This window comes from Semicossyphus pulcher, unplaced genomic scaffold (assembly GCF_022749685.1).
Source record: "Semicossyphus pulcher isolate SPU_LCO1_2020_fin unplaced genomic scaffold, fSemPul1.0.p SCAF_4, whole genome shotgun sequence".
Taxonomy (NCBI): Eukaryota; Metazoa; Chordata; class Actinopteri; order Labriformes; family Labridae; genus Semicossyphus; species Semicossyphus pulcher.
This window is the reverse complement of record NW_027211715.1, coordinates 4,282,945-4,310,561: the sequence shown is the minus strand read 5'-3', so window position 1 is coordinate 4,310,561 and position 27,617 is coordinate 4,282,945. Positions and strand designations below refer to the sequence as shown.

Genomic DNA, 27,617 nt, shown 5'->3' with positions numbered 1-27,617 from the left:
GAAACGAAAGTGGACTTCTACATGTAAAAATATTCCTGTTTCATTCAATAGTTAATGTCAAACATCCAAGAACGGTTCCAGGGGATCGATTAATCTCATCTGTCACCAGAACAAAGGCGATCGTGTAATCAGCGATCGGCGGACCGGAGCCACACGATTCAGAGACATTAAGAGAAATTTCAGTCTTAAAATCGTATTCTTTTGTCTCACATCATCATAACATACGACACACAGAGAAACGCACAGCCCATTCTGAAGTGTGTGACTATAAATCACATTTAATTTGTGAACTGAATTATTACAGCCCCACCACATCAGACAGCCGTTCATCCATTCATCCCACACTACTACTATACATTATAACATGAACACGAGCAGGTAGATAAAGGAACAGTGACTAAAATGAGATTAGACTGACTAATGTTTGCTGAAATATAACACGACAGAAAAGGACGGCGAGGATGAATGAGGACGCCTGACTAATGAATGGTTAAGACATATAAAATCTGGCGGGAGCGGTTACAGTGGTCTTATTAAAAAAATAGCAGCACTGCTCATTTAGAGCTCGCTGGTGTTGATACACGAGGATCATATCTCCGTTGTAAAAGTTTAAATCCTGTTTCTGCTGACGAGGTCCCAGGAGAAAAACTACCTCTTTAAAGTGGCTTATGATATTCACTGCTGCAGAAGATATAATTCATGCTTTTATTATCCTGTAACAGAAAAGAAAATCTGCATAAAGCAGCAGAAACTTGGTGGTGACACGCCTGTATAAGAATTATTTCTGCTGTTGTTCCAAGCCTCTGTTAGTGCTGGTCATCGATAAGTGGGGGAAGACTTAATTTCTGAGTACATTTGGGAGATTTGTTGTATATTTGAGATGTCTTTGTTACTTCTTTTTGCCATGTTGGTATTGTCTGTAGGTTGGTTGGGCCCAGACTGAAATGTCTCAACAAATATTGGATGAAATTTTGTCCCAAGGAAGAATCTGACCGACTCTGGTGATCCTGACTTTTCCTCTTGTTTTACCAAATGCATTTTTGATTTTAAGCCTTATGAATTTTATAGTTTATTAAGCCCTGTGTTGACCTGGTCTGTAAAATATCACACCATTAGGCAACACATTAGAGATGGACTCAAGCTAAATTTGATAAAACCATTCATGGTTCCCAGAGGATGAATCTAAGGGTGCGCTCCGAAGTCCATACTTCTATACTGCTAGTAGGCCAGATTTTATATGTCTTAACCACAGACTGTATAAAAAGATGGACGACATGACAGCTCCCTGAAAGTGAAGCCAAACCCTCTCTATCGCCCCCTGCTGACTGGCTGCAGCATAAGTCATACAGCTCGCCTCCTCCATGTTAACAGATGGGACACGAGTCAAACTATAAAATCAAAATACTCGGCAAAAAATTTTGGCTGCTGCCATCGAGTCGCTCGAGGAGGAGGATGAGGAGATCGTGGAGGACGTCGAAGACCCCACCGTCTTCCGATACCCCATTCAGGCAGCCCGGTCAGGTGATCCAGCAGACGCACCCAGGTCGGAGCCATCCAGTCCAGCCACCCCTGACCAAGATTCCCCTCCCGAGGCCCCTGAGGCTCCTGCTCCCCAGCAGCCCTCCTCAGACACTGAGGTATAATATTATTATTATATTATTATTATTATGAAATATTATTATAATAATTTTATTTAGACATAAACAAAACAGAAATGTTTCACAGCGCTCTGTTTGCTCACAACAGCGACTTCTCTTCTCTGCTCTTGCCTCCCTCCCCTTCCTCTGTTTCTTCTCAGGAGGAGAATATACAGGGACCTGACGGCCAGCCAGGATACCAGCATGTCCAGAATCTGGACCAGGCCCTGCCGGAGGCACGGAGCCTTCAGGGGCTTACTGACAGTAGGGTAGACAGACTCATCGCGCTCTGGCATTGCCTGGGCCTGCGTGACAAACAACGAGATGTCTAACCTCCCAGATACCGGGAGAGGCCGTCTGAGGGGTGGTTTAAGGCAGCGAAGGGGAAGGACTCCTCCTGTCCTGGTAACGAGAGACTCCGACGGTAAGACTCATTTCTAATATTAATGTTTCCTCGAGTAAAAACCTGCTGTGTATTAACCCACACTGTCCTCTCTGTGACGCTTTCAGCTGCGTCCTCAGACAAAACTCTTTCATCTCCACCCTGCGGGCACCCGGTTTGGAGGGATCACCAGGAATCGGTGGTCCCTCATACTCATATATTCAGCTCTTTGAGGAATCAGAGGACTTTATCTCAGTGGTGAGAGTTTAACATCAAGCTGTGTTGATGTGTTCTAATCTGTACTGTGATTTATCTTTTGATGAGGAGCCTAAAGACGGCCTGTGTTTGTCTTCAAGTACTCTAAGCGTCTTAGGGAGGGACGGCAGGCTGTGATGCTGCAGGCAACTGTCGTGGTCCCTGCTCCAGCTGTCGCCTTCCAGGCCCTCCCTCCAGCGAAAGGGCTTTCTTCTGTACCGGTGGGGCAAGGAGAGTCCTTTGAATACCTCTTCCCCGAGGAGCAGCCAGGGCCCTCATACAGGGGTCTGCCTCCTCCTCCTCCTCCTCCTCTTCTTCCTCCTCCACCACCACCACACAGGTCCCAGGTGGCTTCATTTCTCCTGCTGGTCTGCCTCCTCTTCCTGGACCAAGAATTCTGAGGTCCACAGCTTCAGGAAGAGGAAGGCGGCTGAGGCCTCTGCTAAAAGGGCAGGGGCCGTCAACTCGCCCGCTGGTCTTGCATTACACCTGCAGCCAGTGTGACCAGCCTAAACCGCTGTTTGGTGCGGCATACTGAGCATTGGTCGGTGGAAAGAGTGTGAAGGAACGGAAGAAGGAGATGACAAGACACTTTGGAGGCTAAGGGGGAGACTGATTTTGTTTTTTTGTTTGCCCTGAACCCTCCCCTGATTTCTGGTCTCTGTGACTCTATATGGGAGCATCACTGACTAAATGAACATCATGCTGTGTTGAAGAAGACTTGAAACTAGAGATTGAAACCATAAACTCATTAGGAAAATGTAAACCGAGGGAATAAGTCTACCATGCAATCAGACCTCTTTTTACAACCAGTGTAGTCGCCCCCTGCTGGTCATTAGAGAGAATGCAGGTTTAAGACACTTGAAGGCACATTGGCTTCACTTTTAAAACCAAGAGGCTTCGTCCACTTCTTATAAACAGTCTGCGGTAAAAAATGGTCGCTTCATGGTTGTGTGAATGCTGGCGGGACGTATGATGAAGACACAGGATTAGGTTTGAAATATAATGAAAATATATAATATATTATTATAGTCTGTTAGTTTTGTGTGCCACTGTTACTACTACTACTGTACTTAATGTGAAATTACCGAGCATAATGGACAAGGAAATTCTAGTGCAGTGAGAATGTGAAGCCTGGTTCAGTAGTCCTGCGTTTGTCTTTGATGTGTTATGGGATGTTGGGCTCCGTCAGGCGGCTGCACCCGGGTGTCGCTGAGCTGAGTAGACTCTGACAGGTGGTGTCACTCCTACGCGCTGCGAGCCGCTCCGTCGAGCGCTGCAGATGGTGCGTTGAGAGCCGTTCATGCCAACAGTTGCTGTTTTGGAGATACTACATACCCACCGAATCCTTCTTCCCTTGTCGTATCTCACATGATGTACTTACTTCTTCGGGAAAGAATGGAAATAATCAGAAGCACTGATATTGTGTTTTATATTTACAACAAATATAGGAAATGATAATGTTGTGTAAAGGCTAACAAAACAGAACAGCGAAGCCAGAAACCACTGAGGAAACACTGTTCACAACAAAGCCATGTAATTACTGTGAAGTGACAGAACATGAGCAGGGTTAAACAGTATGTACATGAAGAAATATAAACGTGAAGGTTGGTGAAAATCTGACATTTACACTCAGTCCACATGCAGTCTGACAGAAAGAAGGCCATGTGAATGATGCTGTATGAGTGTTTCACAAAATCAATAACATGTGACAGCAGACCTGAAAGGACAGTGACATCGAGTGAAATAGTGTAAACTTTACATGTTCCCTGTAATGAGAGCCTTTTTCTACCTTCATATGACACATACACTGTCGTTCGGTTTAGGACATTCTTTTTAAATACCAGAGAGCAAGAGCAAACAGTTACTGGTAAATGTTAAAGAAATGATCTGATGTTTTGTGAAATACTGTTGTTCACTTTCTGGATGCGAGATTGAGATGAAAAGATTGAAACCACTCTGGTGTCTGTATCATAGACTGTGCAGTGGAATTAGTGCATTATTTCTAATGACCAGCAGGGGGCGACTACACTGGTTAAAATGAGCCTTCTTTTAACTTCATTTATTACCTCAGTTTACATTTAGTTTATCGATAGTTTGTCTTTCGGGCATGTTAACCTTGTGATTGACAAGTTGCTACCATGGCGACCTGTACAGTTGTACTAAAAGGCAATCTGATGAGTTAGCAGACATTTTTCCAATAACTACATTTTGTTTAAATCCAGTTTTTAATGCTAGCAAAACTTAGTCTTCAAAATTATCATATTTACCATGAATTACAGATATGCTATGTTAGCCAAGCTAGCGCTAGTGTTAGCTGATAACTTTACCCCGCAGTCTTTTTCAGCTCTATTCCTTCAGTCACTTCTGCCTCTGGAGACGGCCAAAATGCCAAACTTGAGGCTTCATAACGGTAGCCTACACAGCCTGTGGTCTGTACATTAATTACTATTAAGGTACTTCCAGCAGTCAGTTAGCCTAGCGTAGAATATAAACTGGAAACCGGAGGGAACAGCTAGCCTGGTTAAGTCCAAACTTACAAAAAAGTTCCAGGGAAAATCTGTACACAGAGAATAGTGTCTGGCCAAATGGGATAAACGTGTTACTGAGCTTCAGAGGTGCTGGTAGGAGGATGATTTTCACTGTTAAGTTTAGAGTGGTATTGATCTTTTCATCTAAATCTCAGAAACAATAAAATAAAATAAAAGCACATTTCCCTAAAATATTTCAATGGCAGTGAATGACAGAATAACATTTTTATAAAATGCTGGTATGGATTCCATCAGCCTCTCTCTTCTTAAAGGTATAATCTCGAAGATTTTGATGTAAATAAATGTCTGTTCAGTTTCTATCTATCACAGAATGAGGTAACACAATAGTGACTGAGCCTATGGCCCACTGATGAAAGCCTTTGCATTTGCAGTATTACAGACTGGGTGTTCATGGAAAAAAATCACAAGCGACGCCCAGTTAGTGACGCGTTTTCCATCGGCCAGCAGTGGTTGGTCTGCCAGAGAGGGTAGGCGGAGCTAATCGGCTGCTTTTCCGCTCTCTGCACGTGTTGCGAGTAAACAGTAATCTACTATGGCTGAATAAACAAAGAAAAGATGGATGACTACAGATACAACTTCAACAAGAAGTGAAAATCCAAAGAAAAAGAAACAAACTCGACGCTCAGATGAAGCAAACAGTCTAAAAAGGAAAGAGACCATCAGCCAGGAAAATCAAGTTACAACCGTTGCGCCCGCTTTTGTCTGCATTAGGTGGCGCCAAATAGAATGAAACTGAGAACTTCGAGATTATATCTTTAATAAAACCTAGGCAGCATAATCTTACTTACTTTGGACATACGAACACAGTGTTAAAGCCCCAGATCACAGAGTTCACTTCAAAACAACCAGTGAACAGTTGCTTGTGTCGACTCCGAGGCAAATTAAAGGAATACTTGGAGGTTTTAGGAAAAACGCTTACCTCGCATCTCCAATTATCATGCTAGGCTAAGCTAACAAGCCGCTGGCTATGGCTACATATTTGCATACAGAAATGAGGGCAGTATCAATTTTTAGTGACTCTCAGCAAGAAAGCGAATGTGTGCATTTCCCAAAGGTTCAACTATTCCTTTAATTAAGATTTAATTTCAAAAGTCAGAGTCTCTCTGTGGTCTTATGAAGATATTTGACCATGTTACCGTATGCGCATTAGAGCCTGACCGATGTTGGTTGGCCGATATTATCGGGCAGATACGGGCCAATCACAGATATATCGGCATGTGCGTGTATGTTTTCTGAAATGTGCCTTTATGAAAACTTTTTTTTATAATACACTGACACAGAAAACAATGCTTTGGGTGATTTAAATATGGTGACAATATGAGTTTCTCTAACTCCACCATACTCTCAGCACTGTCTGCAGCACATGTAGCAGATCATCACAGCTGAGCGATGCTGGTCTGCACTAGCATTGGCTGACAATGGAAAATAATAAATAATTGTGTAATGTGGTGACTTTTTTAAGAAAGAAGCTGTCTGAGTTCCTTTGCATAGGCATATTGGTGCAGAATCCGTGCACAATCCACATAGAAAATATGTATTTATCTCAATCTTGTATTTAAAAAAATCGCAATATTGGCTGCTATATCGGTATTGGGTGAATGCTTCCCCTCTAAAATTGGTATCTGTATCGTTCTCAAAAGTCCTATATCGGTCGGCTCTAATGTGCACATTTACAGACTATTTGAGATGTAAAACTGCTATCAGTTTTTTACAGCTGTTTTGTCATTAGCACAAGTGCTATTACAGTGAGCAGTGGAATTGTGGGGCCAGTTGTAAAAAGCCTGCGCCTCTTTCCATGAGTTACAGCGTCCCGGGTTTTCAGAGAGTCGTAAACAGCACATGAAGTATTTGTAAAATAGTTCTGCAGGTAATTCCTTGTGACTGTGCCTGGAAGGATGCACACAGTCTGAGTGACCCTTCTGTGATCAGTCTTCACTCACGACAATAAAAAAAAAAGTCCATAAGGATGTAATGTTCCTTATATAAAGAAGTGTCCTTTCATTCAAAAACAAGAACGAGACAGAAATGGGTTCACAAACATCATCATCCGTGCATTAATTGACATAGTAAAGCCAGTAGATTACGTTGAAGAGGGAGAAGGAGAAGGGGAATATAATCCGTGACCATCTATCGATGGCGTTCACATCGGTGAGGTCTGGGATTTTGATTTTGAGCTGCGAGGATCGTCTCCTCAGACGCGGCTTCTTTGGATATGCGTTCCTGTCCACGCTAGGGCGGGCCGAGTCGCGCTGCACGCTCGGCTTCCTGCACTGGACCCCCGAGTTGTCGTACACCGTGGAGGAGGAGTTGTGGGTCTCGGTCAGCGTGGTTGTGATCTCATTCTCTCCCACCTCGTTGTGGATCTCCAAGGTTGTCAGCAAAATGTTCCCCTGGGTGTCGACCTAGGCACAACAGACAGGAGCGGTGTTAAAAATGGGCTGCGAGCTGAGGCTTCAGTGACTGATGACACATGTACAGCATGCGTCAGGCCCCGGGGCCGCCGGCTTCCAACAGGCTGACAGATTACAGCCGGGGAAACAGAGAGCGGCCTTCAAAACCAGGTTTCCTGTCTCAAAGTTAAATCACTTCTCACAAATCAGCTCAAGGTTGGACTGGGTGGCTCTTATACTCATGACAGCTTTTGCTTCCAACACAAAAACATATAAATCACTCAGACCGATGTGGCAAAAATAGAGGCACAATATGTACACGGCAATAAAACAGTGTGGTCGCAAGGCATGAGAGGAAGAGACAAGGTAATATTTATTACAGAGAACAGTGTAAACTAATTACAGAAACAGCTCTTTATCATGTGAAATTAAAATATGAAGATGTGAAGATCCACCTCAGACCTCGTGTGTGTATGTAGACGCTATTTTGACATAATTTGGGGTCTAAATGACAAATAAAGTAACAGTGTTAAGGAAAGAATCCCGGCACAGATAGACCACTTTGTTGAAGAGTTAGATCCCTTTTTTTCAACCAAGTTACACTGCTCTTTTCAAAGCCACCAGACTCCATTAACAAAAACACTAATTTAACCTCACAGGACACAGAAGACGCCTGCCTGCCTCTGCCTCAATCATTTATAATTTTGTTGTGTTGTTGTGTTTTAACCAAATATATTGATGAATCCAAACTGACCATTTAAAACACCCAAGTCACACAATCACACAAACAAGCTAACAGATCAAGGCAGCAGTAGATCAGAAACTCCCATGTTCTGCAAGGTTAAATTACTGTTTTTGTTAATGGAGTCTGGCGGCTTTGGAGAGAGTGATATAACGACTGTTCCTGGTTGAATAGATGAGAATAATACCTTAATTAAGATGTCTATTTCTGTAGGGATCATCTCTGTAATGTTTTCAGGCAGTTAGAATAACAGTCTAAATCTGTAAGAGCTCTTTCCACACCAAAACATGTGGAAATATAACCCTAAAGTATTAATGATTCTCATTGTTGTGTACAGTGTAATTTGTTAGTGTTTGTGTTACCAACTTACTGGAGAGAGTCCATGTAGTCCTTGTTCTGTGTGCTTTTGGAATAGAATAGAATAGAAAGTAGATATAATTACTTGATGAGCTAAATGATGAGATGGTATTTGGTGTGTACTAGTTTGGTGAGGTCAAAACAAAGAGGAGAATCCTTCATTACAGACAAAACAAACAAACACACGCACTAAGACAAAACACAACAGATGGAGTCAGAATGGAGAAAAGATCTATGACGGTCATGACAGAAAGATGCAGGGATTAAACATGTTCGGCAGTTAAATGAGGACGTCAAACTTTGCCCTGCAGCAGCAAAGTTTCATTGGAGGTTCCACAGGTGTGACACAGCAGGCGGTGGCAGAAACTCACCCGTCGTGAGTGACGGCGCCCTTCTACCTGATTGGACAGTTTAAGAGACGAAGACTTGCAATTGCCTCCTTCCTGAATGGACTATCCGGGAGAAACACAAACAGTGTCTGAGCTTTGGTCACGTGTTAGCTGAGAGTTCACAGCACAGATGGATGAAATGACAGCTCCCTAAAAGTGAAGCCAAACCCTCTTTATCGCCCCCTGCTGACTGGCTGCAGTATAAGTCATAAAGCCCGCCTCCTCCATGTTAACAGATGGGACATGAGTCAAACTATGAAATCAAAATACACGTCAAATACATTTTTCTCAAACATGGTTTCTGTCATTATAGTTAGTTCTTATCATGGTGATTGACATCCAAGTGTTCATTATTTTTAATTAGTTATATGATGCTGTAAAAAAGATGATTGACAGCTCTGTTCTGCTGTTAAATATTTTTTTCGGTAAGTTTGTGTTTCGTGAGCAGAAGTGGCTACAGCGGCTCTACCAGCCAGCTGCGCAGCTCTGGCTCCAAATGACGTCACCAGTGCAAGATGGCAGCGCCCGTTTTGTACAATGAGAGAACATGAAGACACACCCATCTTTATATAGAGTCACTGGTTCACAGAGCTTCACAATGAGGAGGAGGATGTTGGAAGATTTCCACTAATGTGCATGTGATGTAGATAAAAAATAAGCATTACATTTTGGTCCAACTTAAATTACACTTGTTATTTTAAAGGTGTATCACACTGTTGTAATCCACGGACATCATTCGACAGCAGAGTTCATAAATTAATGTTGCTTAATTCTTGATCTCTGCAGGGTGGATCGTCTGCCATTACATATAGATGGATAGAGAGATATTACTTTGTCAGACCAAGTCTGACATTTCTCTTGCATCACAGCAGCTCCATTTGCAACATAAAGGTTTAGAAGAGAACACAAAAGACATACATTTGACATAACATTTCATAACACAGGAGAAGGGATGGACCTAGACTCTCAGCTCAAACGGTGCAGCGCTTTCTTGATGGGCCCTTCTGATAGTCATTTTAAATTTGGATGGCTTACCTGTCTGCCTACCTGAGCACAACCTACCAATGCACGCTCTGAGCAGGAATAAAGTCTTTCACTAGCTAGGGAGCTATTCGTATCATAGTGACAGAATATTACTCTGTCCATTGAGTACACAATGAGCCTCATGCAAGAAGCGAGATACGAACAAATCTTCTCTTATTTTTGATCTTATCCACGATCTTTTCTTGGTACCCATTGGTTTCTGGGATTCACCAGTGTTTTCTTATTTTGGCTCTTCTCTCAGGTAAGAGAAAGTTTTACGATTGGTGGAGAGCACTCTTACCAAGATAAGAAAAAAAAGAACTCTGGTTTTCACAGTCCACAAATTGTTTGTCCAATAAACAGAAATATACATTTAAAATTGAGAAACGTAAGAAAAAAATGCATCACATAATCAAATTTAGATTATTGTATGTTTTTAGGGGAATTGTAATGATTGGATTATTTGATTTTGGGGCTAAAGAGATACTATTGCTCAACTGATCCTAATGAAGCCTATAAAAACCCTTGGATGCTTGTGTGCTTTGTGCTTTTGAATGGCTTACATACTGCTGTTAGATGCTTCGGCCACCCTGGAAGATCAAGTTTACTTTCAGTTGATTTAAAAGTACTTCGATTTCTCTGCTGCTGTAGTTCCTCTTCTTCTTACTCCCATTTTCGGTGGCATCTCTTTTTCTCCTTGTGCCCATTTGCAGACGGCACAACATGCACCTGCCCTTATATGGTGTTAAAGGGGCGTTACCTATGCTAATTATGACGCTAATTATCAAGTGGGATTTGTCATTCAGCTCTCCTGGGTAAGAGCAGATTGGGATGGTTAAGAAAGTTTGGTGCATCTGGCTGACTTCTCTCATTTTTTCTGTCAACAGAAAATTAAGAGAACATTTTAGAGAAACTTCAGAGACTGTTGCTGCATGAGGCCCAATGTTTTTACGATTTAGCAGATACTGTCAGGGCTGCTACAAGTTTGGAAGTGGGGCTGATGGGAGCGCCGCCACTAAATGCTGCTCCATCCTACACACTGCTCCTTTAAACCGCTGTGGCCCGTTGTCATTAACCTGTGAAGTGATCAGTGTCTCTCTGCTGTACTGAAATAATTCTCACCTTGAGTTTATCCAACTTTTCCCGCTCATCATTTGCCTTCTGCGCCTTCTCAGCCAGTTTCTTCTGCATCTGAGGGCCTCGTCCGAAGAAGATGTAGTTGACGAAGGCGTACTCCAGCAGAGCCAGGAAGACGAACACGAAGCAGCCCATCAGGTACATGTCGATGGCTTTCACGTACGGGATCTTCGGCAGAGTCTCTCTCAGATGTGTGTTGATGGTTGTCATGGTCAGGACAGTGGTGATCCCTGGAAGGAAGAATGTACTCGCTTGTATTAACTTGCTCATGTTAGTGGCAGAATTTAGTAGAATTTAACAGACAAAATTCCTTATCCAGATATTCTTTTGTTGTTCTTGTTATGCACAACAAATGACCCTAACCCTAACCTGGTGCTACATGTGTGACTCTTTTGTAAGAACAAGTCGTACTGGAGAAACTTTAATTTCACCATTATTCACAAAGTTCACCGCCTGCCCTAAAGCCACTCCCTTTCAAGAATTACATTTTTTGTATAGCACATTTTATACAACGTGCTTTATAGAGGATAAAAACAGACAAAGACAAAACAAAGCAAAAACAAACAATAAACAAAGACATAGTTCATCTTTAGTCCATTGGATGGCGGTTATGCACCCTAAAGCTAATTTGCACACCATCTCTAAACACTAGAAGGAGAAGAAACCCACTTCTCTTTCGTTTGTGTTCACAGTAAGGGTGGAGAATAACATAAAATTAGCTTCTCTTTTAATACCAAGTAATACAGGGTCAAAACCGCGGTTAACAACACTGATACTGCTGCTTATACAGCTCCGGAAAAGAGACCACTCCAAATGTTCCTTAGATTCCTTTGAATGTTTGATCTTATCAACGCTGGAATCAAACTATCAAAGGCTAAACGTAGCATCTGTAGCATCTACATTTTGGTATCAAGCCACCAACCAAAGTACACAGTGAGAGCCAACCACGCACAAGAGACGTGTGTGGAAAAATATACGTCAAACGTGACTGTTTTAGCTTAATGTTCGCCCCTCACTGTCCCCCTAAAAGACGATCTTCTGAATAATTCTCTAATACGATTTGTGGAAATGAATGAAGCCATATCCAGCTGCCTTCATTGATCTGTAATTCAAATCAATGTTACGGATGTGCCGCTGTTTGGGTGTGTTAAGACTAATTAATTAGAGAATAAGCTGGTTAAAGCTGCTGTGATCCCTGGTTTTCAATCATACCCAGCTGCCACATTAACACAAACGGCGATGGGTACTCTTAAATGTATAGCACGTATTGTACATGGTTCTTATGGTTACTTATGGATGAAAAAAGAGATGTTGCTATTGCATGAATTCAAATGGTCCCCTAAGCAGTCAGTGACAGAGCTCATGCATGTCTTTTTCTTGCCGATACGTCTCTGTGTGCTGCATTAAATTGGCTTAAATGAAGGTATACGGAAAGATATTAAGTCATTAAGAAAGAGCAATGTACTTTTCTATCATGTCACTGTCCTCTGCTGCAGGTACAAACATTTAAATCACACCATGATACAACATTTAAAAGGTCAAGAACAAGTAAAAGGCTCTGTGGACGCCGCCTCTTTCAGGTTTAATCTACTTGGCTAAGCAGAAAATGTTCCACTTTGTGGTTTACAGCTCATGAAGCACGCAGCGAGTAAACAGCGTCAGCAAATACACAACAAACAGCAGTGTAGTAATTCTCTTCATAATGTGCACCATCAACAATAAATGTGTCTGTGCCGTTTTCTGTGCGTCTCCTGGATTTCGCTCACCATCCTGGACTGTGTGTCTATTTCTGTCGACTCAGGCTTATATAATTACACCAAAAATGTTGCACTGTACAGTACTGTATGTGTGTGGGTGTCAAGAGCACTGTGGGTGTATGGCATTGATTCCTGCAGAACAAAGGCAAGAGCAAGAATCTCGAGTCTCTCTGAGCTCAGAGGAGAGCGTTACTCAACAAATCCCAGAGATATTTTCAGTGCAGTGCTGCAGAGTTCAGTGTTGTCTTTGGGATTATAGCTGTAAAAAGCACAGGAGCAGACTGAGAAATGAGTTTAGATTATAACTTTTAGGCTGTTTGCAAAACCCCAGCCCAGAAGACAGATCCAATCAAAGGCTTTGCCGAAGGATATGGTTGATGTCAGGGTAGCTCTATAGCTCCTTTCACACATGCACTCCTGGCAGAAGACAGTCTGCCCCTGACATTTTCCGGAGTTGCCCTTTCAACTCTTAAAAATGTCATTTCAATGTCAATTGGGGGGTAGGGGCAGCACATGACAGAAAAAGTTTGCTGCCGACGTCACAGTGTAGCGCAGCAGCGTAGTCATTTGGTCATACCGACGAGTCTCTTACTGCTCCCCTGCAACTGTCTAACATTTTCAGAGTCGGCCCTCACATCCACAAGCTCCCGAATCCCATCATCTCCCCAGTTTCCAGACATCTTTGCTGTTGTCGTGTTGCGATCGTTCTTCTTCAACCTCAGATGTTTCTAAATCACCCTGTTATGTGTCGCTTTTCTGCTTTTCTTCTGGTCACATGATATAAATGTTATCACCGCGCCCGTGAATGTTCCTGACTATAACTTGCTGCGTTCACACATCTCCTCACCCCGACTTCTTATAGACACTTTACCAGGAGGCTGCAGGAAAAAGTCTGCATAAAGTCGGGGTGAAAAATGATCCATTTGCGTTCACACATGCCGCCCACCCGGACAATGCTGGAAAGTTCAGTGTGCAGTGCATGTGTGAAAGGGGCTTATGAAGCTGGTAGAGCATGCTTTCAGACTTTAGGGTTATGTTAGCAGCTATAACCCTTTCTTTATTACAATTTGGGAAGTTTAGGGGCAGCTGTGGCTCAGTGGTGGAGCCGGTCGTCTCTCAATCGGAAGGTTTGGGGTTCGATCCCTGACTGCTACAGTCACATGTCAATATGTCCTTGGGCAAGACACTGAATTGGCACTGAGATTGGCACTCAGGCCTTTGCCATCAGTGTGTGAATGTGAGCGTGAATGGGTGACTGTGACATTGGTTGGAAGACTAGAAAAGTGCTATATAAGAACATTTACCACGTAGTGATCCAATAAATCAAGTTTTTTTTTTATTTCCAGGTCTTTATTCCAATGGATTATCAACTTATAAGGATACTGACATTATAATTTTAAAACAAGTATAGTATAAACATTTAAAAATAAGCTGGAGAGAGCATTTTAAGCTAACATAAGAGCTAGCATTAGCTTAAATAGCTAACTAGCTTAAACTACCAGCTACAGTTATCATTTACGTCGGCAAAGTCGATGGTTCATGGTTAAGAATGAGAAGCTTGTTTTTCTCTCTCTCTGTCTGACATTAAGGAAACGTTGTTTCAAAAATGTGTTGATGATAATTCAGCACCAACGCTTTGCTAACTGTACCGGATACACTCTTCTACACCGCTCACAGCTACAGTGAGATTCGCTGCTCCTTTCCCTCTAATTGAAGTTTCTGTCATTTTACTCACATCACCAGACAGACAGGAAACCTACATTCAATCTTCACATAGACGGTGATTGAATTTGAACAGAACAGTTGGTGTTAATGTTCTGTCACTGCATTGATTACACAGGGGCTCACACAGCGCTCTTACTATATTCTTTTACTTGTTTTTAAAGCACTGCATGAACTTTCACCAGGTTACATCTCAGACATTATTCCACCTCCTGACCCCTCAGATCCGATGACCAATTCCATTCACCAATCTGGCTTTTAATTGAGCTTTAAATATTTATCTATTTATTATATTTAACATTTTCAGTCTGCCCATTAATAGAGGTTTTACTTATCTTTCTGTCTATGTATATATTTGAGTCTGTTTTACTTCGTATATATGTGATACCAAGTTAGTGAGAGATTCCAGATTAGGCTTCCTTAGTTTCTGTTCCTTATTTTCATTGAATGCCGCTTTTATTGACTCTGAAGACAAAGGAGCAGAAGGGTCTTTGTTGTAATCACATACAGGTGCTCTTTAGATACTCTGGTGTTGCTGTGGTTAACTCATCTTGTGAAGGCGTCACTGCATGGGTGAACTAACTCAATTAAATAGTGTAAAATGCAATTGTCCTTACACATCCAAGCCGCTCTGTAGGATTTAAGTAGAATTAAAATGCCTTAATTTCACATGGCAAACATAGACTTTAAAATAGCCGAGGTGTTGCGACTAACTTGGTCTTCATCAGGGCACCTTTGTTGAGTTACTCGACTCTAACTGGCAGTTGAATGTTTTAATAATTATAATTAATTTCAGGTGTGAAGCATTTTGTTTTATATTTACCTTGATTTAAAAAAGTCTCATTGATGGATTGTGATTTTCATCAGCTTCTATTTGTTATCTCTAAATTAGTTGTTTGTAATGACTATATGAAGATTATTCATTCCCGTATATCCTCATATTTCTGTCTGTTTTTATGTGATTTTATCTGTAAAGCACTTTTGATGTTTTTAAATGTGGTCCATAAATATCTCACTTCTCGTCGTAGACTTGTTACAGCAGATGAACCCTCTCGTCCCCCGAACAGTTCGGACCCAACAGAAGTGTTTCCAAATCTATCAGCTCAGCAGGCCCCTCACAGTTTACTACATCCATCTTTACACACAGCACGGTGCTCTTTCTAACACAGTCAGTACTTTGTGAGCATTGATGCTGAGTGAGGGTTTTTATTAAGGGGAGTATTCTTCAGTAGTAGGGATCAATGCAGTTAGGGATGTGGGGTGTTTTCCAGCAGTGAGTGAGCCTCATATTTGTTTCAGTGGAAAGAGTGAGTCATCCCGGGCCAGTCTCCTGTTTCACCACAGAGCAGCAGCCTCACACAGACTGAGAGGAACAAACAGCCATGATAACAGATAAATCTCAATGTGATATTTATCCATTCACATTGTCGTACATGAGGAAACAACTGTGCTTTGTATGTATTTCATACAGATAAAACCAGCCTGATACTTGAGTGTAATGCTGCATCAGAATCTTTAACCTCCACGTCCGCTGCTGGCTGGTCGGGTTGAATGATCTATCGTTTAACAACTGCGATGTGCGTAATAGTCACATTACAGGACAAGCAGTAGTAAAGCAAATTAAGTGAAACACGTCAAGCTGCTACTTTCTTGTTGCTCGGTGCAAAACAAAAAGTTTCTCGTGTTCTACAACAAAAGTCCTTCTGACGTCACATTCGTGCAGCCTTTCACCAGAGCACAGAGTGACCTGACCGCTGTGCTGCAGTCTGTGTGTCACCTGCCTGTAAACTGTAAACATGCACACAACGCTGCTGCTGTCACAGATCATGGCGACGGGATGATCGAGGCAGAGGTGGCTTATAAGTGAGTGTATTCCTGTTAACAGTGGCACCTCGTCCCGGTGCTGGTTAATGCTGCTGCTATATACGCGGACGTGTTTATACCGTGTCGCTGAGTGTTTACTTTTGGGGCGGCTGTGGCTCAGTGGTAGAGTCGGTCGTCTCTCAATCGGAAGGTTGGTGGTTTGATCCCCGACTGCTACAGTCACATGTCGAAGTGTCCTTGGGCAAGACACTGAACCCCAAACTGCTCCCGGTGACATAGACATCAAGTATGAATGGGCATAGATCTGATTGGAGATTGGCACTTAGGCCTCTGCCATCAGTGTGTGAGAGCAAAAGGAGGCGGAACGTAATCTGCCGTAATGACATCCCGGCTCCCATCAGCATCATCTGACAACGATTTAGCTTCTTATTAATCTCTATAAACAGACATCTGCATGCTAACAGCTAACAATCTGTTCTAGATCTAAAATTCTGCTTGAGATAAAATCCCTTGACGCTTTGTCACGAAAGCCGTTCAGCGCTCAGATTTCCCGACTTTCTCGAATGCATCAGAAATGATCCATCCGACCTCCGTTCAACAAACAAGCATTTTAAAGTACTTTTCTTCTCCTCTTGAGGACAGACCTGATAAAGCTTCATTTTTACTAATCTGCATCATGATGTCGAAATTTCAGCAAACTTAAGAGCCGTTAATTAAAGTCAATCGCAAGAAAAACTGTTTCTTTTTCTGTAAACGACACAGCATGCAGAAAAGGAAGCACTTTATCGCTAAAATGTTCACAGGGGTCCCCAGAGGCTATATCGTTGTCAGAGTGTAGCCGATGGGATCTGAGACTGGTATTTGTATAATAAAGAAAGAGAGTTGCTTTGGGGTGCATTCAGCCCTCTGCGTGTGCTTGGAGAAGGAGGCGGAGTCTTTGGTGTCATTTGCACAGGTTTTGTGGGAGCAAAAGCTGCACAATCCTTCAGTGAATTCCCCCCTGAATGTGTACCACTACATCATGTGTTTGTTGTGAGTGTTGCTTCTTTCATAGAAAATATAACTGGGGCCACATTACCATTAATTCCTAATTAATTATCTGTAGAACTGATCACAGTCACTGTTTACAAACCTGCAGGCGGAAACCACGAAACACAAAAGACATCAGACTGAAGGTGAGACTACAGAGCTGAGGTCAATCTACAGCACGGACACATCATACCTAATGCAACCCTGGCAGCCGAGGCATCGTAATTTATCCAGAACGACACCCAGGAAAGGATGGTGATGAGGATGGAGGGCATGTACGTCTGCAGGATGAAGTATCCGATGTTTCGCTTCAGCTTGAAGCTCAGAGACAGTCGAGGGTAGGCACCTGCAGGAGGGGACGGTGCAGAGGAAAAAGCCCTTTAATTCAAGGGGAACAAGCGAGTCAAGCATGTGTCAAATGGCATGAAACTTAGCCTTGAGATTATCTGTAAAAGAACAGTGCAGAGAATATGAATTCTATTTACACACACAAACATATTCTCTGTTAAAGGAACGGTTTGTTGAGAGCTCGTAGCTAGGATTAGGGATGACTGCCGGCTCGCCTCGACAACAGGTGAGAGCAGCTGATTGCAGACATGAAGTCGGACACTTCTTTGTTGCTCGCCTCGTCAAGCATCTATAATACCAACACCTCACTGTGAAACAATGTGAATGAAGGCTTCATTTGTTGTTGTTGTTGTTGTTATTACTATTCTCCTTATTATTACTATTTTAATTGGATAAAGGAGTTTGTATACCAAGTCCTTCTTCAAATAATTCTCCTTATATTTTATTCATGGATTTTGATTTTGGTTATTTTCAATATAAACGTTGTTGCATTTATGTTTATTAAGACAGCGTTCATGAGGAATGAGTAAAGCATTACATTGTGAATGTCAGAGCTTTGATAAAACCGTTTGGTGTCCGTCCGACACTTCATGAAGTATAATGAGTAACGATGAATGAGTCAGAAGTCTCATCGCTTCCTTGTGGGTGGTGTCAAAGCTTTTTTCAGCCAATAGGCGCTTCACTCAAACCAGAGCAAGTCGGACAACATTAGGCTCGTTCGAGATGAGCGAGTCCTGCGCAGAGTCGATCGCCGCCTTGCCAAGCACACTGCATGACAGTGAGAATGTTGTCCGACTTGCTCTGAACACCCGACTGTGCGAGGCTTGGAAGTCTCACAGGAGCGAGGCACTCTCAGTTTCCACCGATTGCACAACTCCGTGCATGATGGGAAACGACTCGCTCTGCAATGTGCTTGGCAAGGTGGTGATCGATCCTGCGCAGGCCTCGCTCATCTCGAACGAGCCTACTGATACCAGGCTCATGCAAGCTTCAACCTCATTGGCTGACAAATGAAGCCAACTGTCAGTTGATTGTGTTTCTTTAAACTTGAACATGAGACTGTTCCTGAGCAACTGTAGTCTAAAAAGATCTCTGCAAACATTAAGCGACCTCGCTGCCCCATTATGGTTTCTACTGTAAGCTAACTAAGTGATCAAACACACACCTGCTTTCCTCCCTGTGTCCTAAAAGCCCCTCGGAGATGTTAAAAGCATAATGAGAGTCTATAAGCATCACGTTTTGACCCTGACAGTAATGTGCTCTAATAGCCTTATCAGTATTATCTCCATCCTACACGCTATGAATGCAGCCGTGGGATTTATCACTGTTTTGGGCCTCTGAGTTTTTGTATTATAAGAGAATAATTCATACTGCCAGAGCTCTGCCTCATGCATACATAATATTCCTGTAAGAACAACCCCCATTCTTTTATCAAGAGCTTGATGAACCAGAGGGATAATTGTCTCCGCACTATGATTCCCTCTTCTGGTGTACCCACGAGAGAGGTCATGATATGATTCACATCCCGGAAAAAGGATCTTGTTGTGTGTAAATGGATTCTTCCAGGAAAACAAAGACAACAAAGAGGAAAGCTGCTGATAATTAGTGATTGTGAAACTTAAGAGGCCCTGAAAACTGTTTTTATTAATTCGCTTTTTACTATGAGGGATTAAAAACACAATTAAAGAGTTTTGTCTCATTCTGTTTTTCTCTTTTATCAGTTGTTTAAAGTTGGCAGGGCTACGTTACATCCTGACGTTAGCTGTGTTGTTTGGCTTCTGTCAATTAAATGTGATCAAACTGAAGCAATTCAGTTTTAAAAAGACGATTAGCTGAGTTTAAGCTTATTAAATTAATATAAAATAAAAACAACAGTCGCCAGAGTATTCGTTCTTTAGCAGCAGAAAGCTTAGGCTTCCTTCTTTCAGCATCACAATGTACGTTTGTTGACATCATTATGTACATTATAGCTGTGTCCCAATCCAGGGGCTGCAACCTTCAGAGGACGTATCTGAAGGCTCCTTCACACGCGGCCAACAAATGCGTCCTCCTTTACCCGGACCACGAAGGATCCATCGGGTGCATCCTTCGTGGCCCAACGTATCCTGAGATTCAATGAGCGCCAATTCAAACAAGATGGCAGACTCTTTTGCAGCTGAGGAATACACTTTAAAATGTAATGTTTTTGGTTTTAATATACAAATGTTACAAATAACGAAAGGGGCTGTGAAACTTTAAATTATCTTTAAAATAATAGGTTAAGTTACACAACGTTAGTCATGATGGCTAGTTAGCCCGCTAGCTACCTGTTGCTAGGCGACCATCACCATTTGGTGACGCTAGGGTAAGGGCGGGAACAGCTGCTGATGCAAACAGGAAGTCTTGTCTTGTTCAGTTCGGCCTTAGCTTCTATGCAGGCTTGAAATGACTCATCCTTTGTAGACCGCGTCCTTCGAAGGATGCAGCCCCTGAATTGAGACACAGCGAGTGGCAGCCACGATCTGCAGTGTATCTTAACTTATGGGGTCAGATTTTAAGGAGGAGAGTATCTGATATATTAGTCTGTCCCCTCAGGATTTCCTTATCAATTTCTGTGATTGTTGCGGCCTTACGTGCCTGATTTTGTGGCAGCTTTTTTAAAAAGTTGCGATGATTTGAGACTGGGACAAACGCTCCAATAAGAACATCTATTGGCTGAGCGAGCTGTGAGTCGTTTTGTTCGTCAGGACTCAAAATAAAATGTGTAAAAACTCAAAGACACTAAAGTCAATAGTCATGCTCATTTCACACTGCACATGTGCATTAAAATACACATTTTTACATTTACGCTGGTCTTCTCTGTTCGGCTGCTGCGGCAGCATAAAACAATTGATAAGAGACTGAGGGGTTACTGTCTCACTGTACAACGACTAATTGAAAACAGCACTGACACAAACATCAGTAACAGAGCCTCTGGTTAAGGGAAAGCCAGGACACAGTCTCTGATTGGTCAGTTAACTCAACACAAGTGGCTAATTGGGCGGCTAACAGTTTTCAGGACGTAAACGTGGATAAATGATGACAAGAAGACATCGAGTAGTCGATTAATTATTCTGGAATCACCGTAGCTCATGAAAGAGAGACGATATTAAACATATTAAGATACAGTCAAAGATGCCCTCTGATGTTTATACAACATTGCACACCGAGAGGATCAGTATTTTGAATAGATATATAATATAAAGTGAGTCTGGTGGCATAAATGACTTCATACGTGCATTAAAACAGGATGATTGTTAGGAAATAGGATGTTGAATGGGATGGTTGATTTGCAGAAAAGTTGCTACAATTGGTTAAACATTTCCTGGAGGGACGGACAGTCAGTTATAAAGCAAGCAAACAGCATTATTGTAAACTCACCTGTGGAAAAGACCACGTTCCTGGAAACCAGCTTGTAGTCGACTATGGAGAACTGTGGGAGCTCGATGCGTGTCACCCCGGTCACAGCCGTGTCTCCTCCTTTCCAGTAGAACTCTATGTCGTCTGTCGTGTAGCCGTCTGCAAACACGGACACAAAAACACGCTTACATTCTTCACAGTTCGTCTGAGGACTACATTTAATAACTGAGTTTTATTTGCTTATACGAGATCTGGTGGTCTAATGGCTACAGCTGCTTTACAGTAAGTCATATTAATGACACAGACTCGGCCGGCTGAAAGTGCTGATCACACGAGGCGTAAATCCTCATGTGGATGTGTCACTGCAGGCAGACATGCTTCCAGCACATGCGTGGTACCTTTATTACCTTTAGCGCAGGTTGCCAAACATGTCATCAAGACTGATGCAGTTTGACTAATCATTACTGTACTCAAATATGGAAATCACAGAGTGAAAGCATTCCTGTTTGAACACAGCAGCTCTAACTGGAGAGGACCAAGCAGGCCATCTCATTGAAATACGACAGCTTCATAAATCGAAAGCAATTCAGCAGCCGGTGCAGTTTCTGTCTCCAGGAGATGAAGAGTGTGAGAACTTTTTTATGAGAATAACGGTGCTGTTCAAAGGGGATGAAAAAGTGCAGCTGTCCGCTGTATTTCTTTACTGCGTACAAGACGTGGAGCTAAAACTTACAACTCTCAATTTCCAGGGTGCAGTTCTGCTCGTCCAGCGGGTACCTCCTCAGATCCATCATGCAGGCCGCTGTCGTCGTGATTCTGGAGCAAAACAAAAGCAGAGGAGAGGCGCACGTTAATCAGGTGACCTCGTTTTAAACGGTGCGGCTCATTTGTGACGACACACTGTCAAAGCACCGTGTCATAAAGAGGAAGATACAACAGCAAATTCATAGCGATGTTCTCCCCTACAGTCTGAGGAGACAAGATCTAATTTAGAACAAATTATGACCATGCACTGACATTCAATATTATCTGTTTGGAAGTCAGAGTCTCTGTCAATTACTGCTAATGGCACTTCCAGGCTTTTCAGATCTGTATTGTTAAATTAAGAATCCATCCACTCCGAATAAACACGAGACGAGCGATGTGATGTGAGATGAGAGAATATCAGCCTTAATGGCTTCAACAAAACAAATACAACATTTAGTCTCTTCATACGCTCCACTGTGTCACAGAGGATCCAACGTGATGGCATGAAAGCCAGAAAAAAAGGAGGTATCTTTGTTGGTATGAGACAGAGATGTGACCAAGTCATCTTTGCTCAAGTCCCAAGTAAGTCTCGAGTCATTTTTTCTTGGACAAGTCAAGTCAAGTCGAGTCCTTAGTTAAGGCAAGTCAAGTTCCAAGTCAAGTCACTTTTTTTCCACCCAAGATCCAGCCCTCTTACCTGTAGTATCCGGTCTTTATAAAGAGAAAAGACAAGGTGTTAGTAGCCCGTCTAATAATGATATTATTGGGCAATTTATATAACCTGATGAAGAAGTATGACAGTGAATTGTATCTGTATTATCTTGGCACAGACGCAGCCATGATGATGGTCTGCTCTGAGACCGTATTGAGTAGTAACGAGTACGACTGATGAGGCTTCTCTTTGGGGGCTTTGATGTTGCGTGTTGCCATAGCGAGGAGTCCAATCATGACAATCACAAACCGGGGAGCTTTTTGAGTCGTCCAATCATGACTCCCAGTTTGCGCTGCGTACATACTTGATAGTTGGACAGAAACTTGACAACATTGAATTTTATCTTTTTATATTTAACAGCTAACATTCAAACTTATGAACACACGCAAGTCATCCGAGTCATCATGCCTCAAGTCGAGTCTCAAGTCATTTATTTTTTTGTCAAGTCAAGTCGCAAGTCATCAAAACAGAGACTTGAGTCGACTTGAGTCCAAGTCACCAAGTCTCAAGTCCACATCTCGTATGAGATATTAAAATTGTTTAAATTCCAGGATTATTATTTGCACAGTTATTCAGTATACACCTGTAACAGCTCACAGGTTGTCTGATATGCAACAATATGAAATGACTCCTTTGTTTCCATCACTGTGACACAACAAGTGTAGATGTTGTTTACAGTGTAAGAGAAAGACAAGATGATTGTCACATGTAACACCACGGTAACGAGAATTTGATCTTCTTTTTTAAGTACAATATTTAAAACTGTCGGTTATTGTAGGTATGGCTGAAATAATTGTGTCCGTAAATACATCACTTTCCATACGATGCATGCGTTATTCCTGCTGCTCCATATTGGATCAGATTTATGTGTGCAGGGGAAGCAAAAGATCTAGACTGAGTTTATTTCTGGTCACATGATAGGATATGAATTTGTAAGCATAAACAGGCTTTTAGCTGCAATCACTCTGTCTTCAAGAAGAGTCTTTTTTCTAATAACCATTATTCAGATAGTAGCTGGACGGTGGCTAAAGGTTGGTTTCTAAAAACAGTGATGATTTCAGGTTGTTTCTTCTTCTGCTCCTAATTCATGTTAAGCCACCTTTCTCAAAATGCTGAATTCCTGGTTTTTCACATTAAAAGCACGTTTAAAGGGCAGGCTCCAAGACTTTTAATGGATGATTATGAATGAAGTGTTGATGTCTAATTTATAGTTAACTTATTGAGCCTTTCATATAAATATATTCAGCATGTTTCCGACAAGAACTCTTGTGACATTGCTTCCAGTTATTATTGCCATAAACAGTGAAACACCTTCCGTCCGGACTGAAGGACAGTAAAATCTCTTGGTTTGTTTTTAACACTCTTTTGTGAATCACTTATGGTCACTTATTAGTTGTTCACGGTGACAGATAATGCACAATTATACAGTTTTTAATCAAGACAGGTAAACACACAGTGGGTTTAGAGCTTTAGCAGGTAAATAAAGGTCCCTGCTCACCTGAGGCCGTAGAGGACAGTGCCGTCCGGGTGGAGTCGAATCATACGGTTCTTCACAGTGACGCCGTGAACGAAGGACTTCTTGTCGTTGAGGAAGTAGGTGTCGGGGACCCAGAGCTGGTCTGCCACTCTGTTGTCCAGGGTCAGGTTCAGAGGGATCCCTACATAGGCCAGCCTCTTATCCCTCCAATACTGCTGGAAGTACATGGTCAACGTGTAGTCCTGAGGGGAGAGAAACAGCGTGATGTGGTTATACTTCACAACAAGTCAGAGAAATGCAGTTATACTACACCTTAGATACAAGTGCCAGTGTTACCGACTTTGTCCAAACTGAAGCCAGACTTTATTACAAAGTTGTCAAATTCAGTGTTAACCGTTTGCAGCCCAGATATCAACACAGATTATTTCTAACAAAGGTGATGTATTTATAGAACTGTTAAAGAAGAAACTGTGACTCTCTTCAGTCTGCCCCTGACCCTAATTTAAGTCTCACCAAGAAACCTCAGCTGGTCTCTGCACAAACTGGCAGCAGCCCTCAGACTATAGATTTCCATTACTGCAGGCACAGCATCAACGCCGGGTTAAAGAGAGATACACAGCTGAACATATAGATAGATATTATATATAGAGAGAGCGAGATATGTAGTACGAATATGTACAGATAGACATAGATATAGATGGAGATATAAAGTTGTAAGAAGAGTTTAGGTCATTAATGGGGTCACAAGATAAAGATGTAGACATTTGTAGATAGAGATAGTTATGTGGAGAGAGAGAGAGAACATAGAAATAGATATCTAGATAAAGTATAAAGACATTTGCAGATAGATAGAGGGATGTATTAATCAATAAAGAGATAGATAGAGATGGAGAGATAGGAAGAGAGTTGGAGATGATTTGAAAGACAGACGTATAAAAAACGGTTTATAAAGAAAGAGAGAGATACATGAGAGAGAGGAAATATAAATAGGGACAGCTATAGAGAGATAGACAGACAGATAGATAGATAGATAGATAGATAGATAGATAGATAGATAGATTAGCAGCCATACATGCATTGACATGAGGCTGTTTCAATAATTTAGCGTGCGCTCATTCGCCGCTCGCTCCACAAGTGGATCCATCAAACACAAAAGCTTTTCCGGCCTCTAATGGAGCTCTTTACCAGCTCGCTCCGCTTTGTTCTGCTGACTAATGTCCTCTTTAATAAATAAGCACTTCTCAGGAAATAAACAAAAACTTGGCGCTGTGCACAAAATGCCTACATTTCAATCCTCTGGTGCATAACCATATTCACAGTACAGTGTTTGAAAATGCCCACATTTCCTTCGGATATAAAATCAATAAGTGTATTTATTTTTACACTCTGAACTAATTATTTTTGGGGGGTCCTCACCTGGGAAACTGCTGAGCAGGTTTATAAAATAAAGGCTTGCAATTATTTTGTTGATTCTGTCATTAAACACGACACACTTTGGTGCAAAACAGCAGCTGCATCGTGCACTGCTGACAAACGCTGGGCGTGTCTTGTGTATGGAGAGCATTGCATGGACAGGATAAAATAATACAATATTGATTCCTGTGAATAATTCAGTGTGCGTACGAACAATCAGTATTAATAAATCCACCCTATGTCGAAAAGTGCCTATTTTTACTGACACTTTGTGGCTTTTCATCTTGTTGTTATTTTCTGATTAAAAAATTAAATAAACCACATTTCTTTTTAATCTTCATCTAAAGAGACTTTTTAAAGCAGTCAGACTTGGTGTAGGTTCTGTAGTAATCAATGCGATACAGTAAGACATCAGTGTTTTATTCTTTGAGCCTCTTTAGAGATGCCTTTTACCCCAGTGAACAGAAGACGCCCTCATTACGCTCCGTCCCACTCACAGTGCAGGTGTGGGCTGACTGAATAAGCTTTACACAACAGCTCTTCTGAAGCCCATCTAACAACCCTCACTCAACGTCTAGACAAAAACTACTTCAGTCCTTTAAAGATCTTTAAATCCCATCTCAGAAGTTAAACATTGCTTTAACATCTCACAAACAAATCTATGACACATCACCCTTACTGTACACAAAGTACAGTAGGTCCTCCTGCTCTCAGTACCCTGTGTAACCTGCAGAGTCCCACAGGGATCTATTCCGGGCCTCAGCAGATTCTCCACAGAGGACCTTGAGTTGGTGTACAGAGAAACAGACACCCTCTGGCAGGCACACAGGAGGTGCTGATCTGATATTTTACTTTCAAATTCATGTTTGCAAGAGCCTGCTTTTTGACCTGCGTTAGCGGCGCGACTTTGATCACAGCATCTCTTGTGTTTATTTGCAAAGGTTAAACACAACCCTCAAACATTTGGAAGCCAAACAACATCATGTTTGGGTTCATAACATCATGAGGAGATGTACTCAGCTTGTCAAGTTACACTACCTTCTCCAGCAGGGGTGGGAATGGCAGGATAACTAATGATACGATACGGGGCCCATGATAACGATAATGTCACGATTCTGCTTAACTTCTTCGGCTCGTTAATTTCCGTTCACGTTACCCTCATTCCCCTCAGTCATAAGTAGCCTTCACAAGGAGTCATGAAGTAGTGATGTGGTGAGTCAAAATCACAGGGAAATCTGTTTAGAGTGCCGTATATTTGTAAATTAAAATATTGATATTTAATCATTGTATTGCACGAGTCAGGACGACGATATATTGCCGTATTCATATTTGGTCCCTCCCCTATTCTCCAGGGACTGTATCTGGATTAGCTTCCAGCTACTTGAGGCTAAACAGTGCTGGGTTTGATGACCTGTTAGCTAGCAGACTGTTAACAAGCGTTCTGCAAATTGAAAGATTAAAATAACTAAAATGCAAATGATGAAAAATCCATGACGCTGACTAATGACTGGACTGGACACCAGAGAACATTTCAGTTTTTGTCAATGAAGATGTCCTAAATTGCTCCGTGTCAGTGAACATTCATTCATCCGTCATCTATACCGCTTATCCTGTTCAGGGTCGCGGGGGTGCTGGAGCCTATCCCAGCTGTCATTGGGCGAGAGGTGGGGTTACACCTGGACTGATCTCCAGTCAGTCACAGGGATGACACACAGAGACAGACAACCTTTCACGCTCACATTCACACCTACAGGCAATTTGGGGTCACTTTGAGGGAACCCACACATGCACAGGGAGAACATGCATTTCGAACTAGCTTATGGCTGTGAGGTGACAGCGTTAACCACTGCACCACCGTGTAGCCCTTGTCAGTGAATAGGTTTAACAAAATGTTGTTAACTTGTTACTTGAGTTTAATTAAGTTCTAAAAATACTCGCTTTGGTTCTATTTTGTAAAGTTTTGTGCACTGGCAATAAATATCCCATCCCCCTCGCTGTGCTGCAGCATCGCTTACAGCTTCCGTGCTCCGTATGCTACAGTTTGCTACGTAGTTGTATGTCAAAAGGGGTTCAGTTAGGGGCATACTGTATGATTTGCATCGTTAGCATGGTGCAAACGGGTGTCCACTTGTGCCTCTGCATTGACTGTATGTTATCGTGCTATTTGAAAACTAGCCTTTGGTCTGAACACAACTTTAATCTCTCTTAAAGCAGCAGACTATAAGCGGTGTAAGCGTCCTTTATGCATCACTTTTCACATTTAAAAAATGCTAAAATAACTGTAGATCCCTAAAATGATTTGAGTTTTGCGCCCTAAAGGGTAGAGTTGTTTGTTGTCAGATATGT

The 27,617-nt window shown here is 42.1% G+C and overlaps 1 protein-coding gene across 1 annotated transcript in view; it reads right to left on the bottom strand.

Moving 5' to 3' along the window:
- Positions 1-6,880: 6,880 nt before the first annotated feature.
- The window catches only part of gabrb3 (gamma-aminobutyric acid type A receptor subunit beta3), a 68,734-nt gene continuing 47,997 nt past the window's right edge, over positions 6,881-27,617 (bottom strand). The window contains exons 5-10 of the mRNA XM_069680540.1: positions 23,880-24,100; positions 21,656-21,738; positions 20,944-21,081; positions 17,390-17,542; positions 10,850-11,094; positions 6,881-7,228 (exon numbers count right to left, since the gene is read on the bottom strand). Of these exons, the coding sequence (XP_069536641.1) occupies positions 6,881-7,228; positions 10,850-11,094; positions 17,390-17,542; positions 20,944-21,081; positions 21,656-21,738; positions 23,880-24,100 (1,188 nt within the window). The remainder of the gene's footprint in view (positions 7,229-10,849; positions 11,095-17,389; positions 17,543-20,943; positions 21,082-21,655; positions 21,739-23,879; positions 24,101-27,617) is intronic.